Consider the following 2,441-nt stretch of genomic DNA (forward strand, 5'->3'; position numbering starts at 1 on the left):
GCAGAGGCACCCAGGAGGCTGGGCTGGGCCCCAAGGCCAGAATTCCTTCCCCCACCTCGCTTCCGGTCCTCTTGAATGCTGTCTGTCCTAGACCTGGTCTCTATGACTCTCCCTTTTTCCCATGTCCATCTCTGTATGCATTCTCGGGTTCTAGCCTTTGTGGTGTCTCTTCTCTGGTTCTGTCTTTCTCTTCCCTCGCTGGTTCGCCCTGTGTCCCCTGTTCCTCCATCTCCGTCTCTTCTTCTGTATCTACTTCTGTCTTTCTCTAGGTCTCTCCTTTGCTCCTCCCTCTCTCACTCACTCAGCCGCTTCTCTTTTTGTCCTCTGTCGACGTTTGTCTCCTCACTGCTCCTTCGTACACATTTTCACTTGGTGTTTCCAAATCAATAGCATCAGTTCTCTCACTCTCTAAATATGGACTCCGCCCACTCAGCCCCTGGTAGGCAACCCCTAGGCTCCCTGCCCTCTGTGACCTCCCACTTTCACTAAGGAGACAAACTTAGATCAGACAGCACCAGTGTGGTGGTTTAAACATGCAGCTAGTCCAATCTATATTTCTTCTACTATTTAAGGCAGACAGTGCACACAAAAACCTTTGTTGCCTTGGCATTTTTAAAAAAGGGGCCAGCCTATAAATAACTTTTAAATGAATAAATAAAATATAGTGATAACTTGGGCACACCTCCTTGCCACAGACTCAGAGAAAACTTCCCCTTTGGTACCCCCACGCAGGGCACAGTCGGCCATCTGACCCTTACTAGGGATCCCCTGGTCTTCAGCCCCTTCCCGGACTCCAAGAACCAGCCACAAGAGCAGCCGCACAAGCTCAGTGCCCATGCTTTTAAGTGATGTGGCAAAGCGGAATATCACCAAATCAATTTCTCTCTGAGGCACTCAGTCTCCTGATGTAACCTCTCCTTTTAAAGGAGTCCTTTGCTGTTTTGGTTTTGTTACAGAGGAATAAAAGAATCACCAAACCTTGTCTTTTGGATTAACTTCAGAGGTAACTCTGAACACATTATGAGAACACATCTCCATCTTATTTCTTTCTATCTCTGCCCTGACCTGTGTCTTTAAAGCCCCGGGGTCTCTGTTGGCCTCTACTATCTGCTCTCACTTTCTTGGTTTTGCTCTGCCTGTGGGTGGGTGTCTCTGCCCTATCCAGCTGTCTGTTTCCCCTGCTCTGTGCCCTCGCTCTTAGTACCCGTACTCCCCTTTGTGCCAGTGTGCATCCTAATGTCTCTTTCTCCCAGTCTCTTGACTTGTTCTCTCTTCTGGGGTGTGTGTTTACCGAGGGTTTTCCGTCTCTCTCCCCCTTGTCTGCTTGTCTACCTCTGCCCCTTCCCAGTGCCTGAGTATCTCTGCCTCTTTCCATCTCTGTCAAATCTATTTCTATTCCTGCCTACCTGGAACCCTGGGGGGTTGGGGCTCAGGTCTCTGTCCTCTCACTGCCCAGGCCTCGAGGAGCTGGTTCTTTCCGAGATGAACTCACCAAGTCGGACCCAGACAGGGGACAGCAGTAGCGTTTCCTCCTTCAGCTACCGTGAGATTTTGCGGGAGAAGGAGAGCTCAACTGTTCCGGCTAGGGTAAGGGAAAAGGAAGAACCTACAACCCCTGCCCAAATTCTGGTACCTTCCCTTCTCCCCCACCTGCAACCGTCTCCTACTCTGGACCCAGGATGCACATTATCTCATCAGGTTCTTTCCAAGCTCAACAACATGGATTCAGATTGCTTAACGGAGATGGGCAAACCTCTCTCTCTCTCTCTCTCTCTCTCTCTCTCTCCCTCTCTCTCTCTCCTTTCATCCCCTGTGAGCTAGCCCCACCTATATTGATAACCTAAGTATGTGGCTCACAGTAGGTGCACCATACAGTATATGAGATCCCTCTTTCCAACTTATAAGTATGTGTGTGACATATACACACATACACATACACACATTTATGAGGGGTACTCCCCAAAAAAGCAGTGTTTTTTTTCAAAGCTATGTATTTAAATTTTTCTACAAAACAACATTCAGCACCTTCAAAGTACTCTCCATTACACTTAATACATTTGTCAAATTTGCAATTCCATTCTTGGAAACATTTTTCAAGCTCATCTGTCTGGATGGCTGACAGCACCTCCCTCGTTATTTTCTTCTCTTTTACACCATCAAATCAGTGTCCTTTCACATCCCTCTTCATTCATGGAAACAAAAAGAAGTCGCACAGAGCAAGGTCAGGTGAGTAAGGTGAGTGGGGCAAGAGAGGCATGCTGTTTTGTTTTGGTTTTGCCCAAAACTGGCACACTGAGATGGCTGCATGAGCAGGAGTATTGTCGTGGTGGCAAAACCAGTCCCCCATCTGCCACAAATCAGGCCTTTTTTTGCACACTGTTACGAAATCTTTTCAGAACCTCTAAATAGAAAGCTTGATTAACAGTCTGACCTGGTGGAAC

At 47.8% G+C, this 2,441-nt stretch overlaps 1 protein-coding gene across 2 annotated transcripts in view; it reads left to right on the plus strand.

Annotated features, from left to right (window-relative positions):
* GRIPAP1 (GRIP1 associated protein 1) overlaps positions 1-2,441 on the plus strand; it is a 29,727-nt gene that overhangs the window by 22,271 nt on the left and 5,015 nt on the right. For both annotated transcript variants that reach the window (XM_004713153.4, XM_045288282.1), the window contains one exon: positions 1,457-1,587. In XM_004713153.4, coding sequence (XP_004713210.1) covers positions 1,457-1,587 — 131 coding nt within the window. The remainder of the gene's footprint in view (positions 1-1,456; positions 1,588-2,441) is intronic.

This window comes from Echinops telfairi, unplaced genomic scaffold (genome assembly GCF_000313985.2).
Source record: "Echinops telfairi isolate 266 unplaced genomic scaffold, ASM31398v2 ScPeMD7_19;HRSCAF=73, whole genome shotgun sequence".
NCBI classification, from domain to species: Eukaryota; Metazoa; Chordata; class Mammalia; order Afrosoricida; family Tenrecidae; genus Echinops; species Echinops telfairi.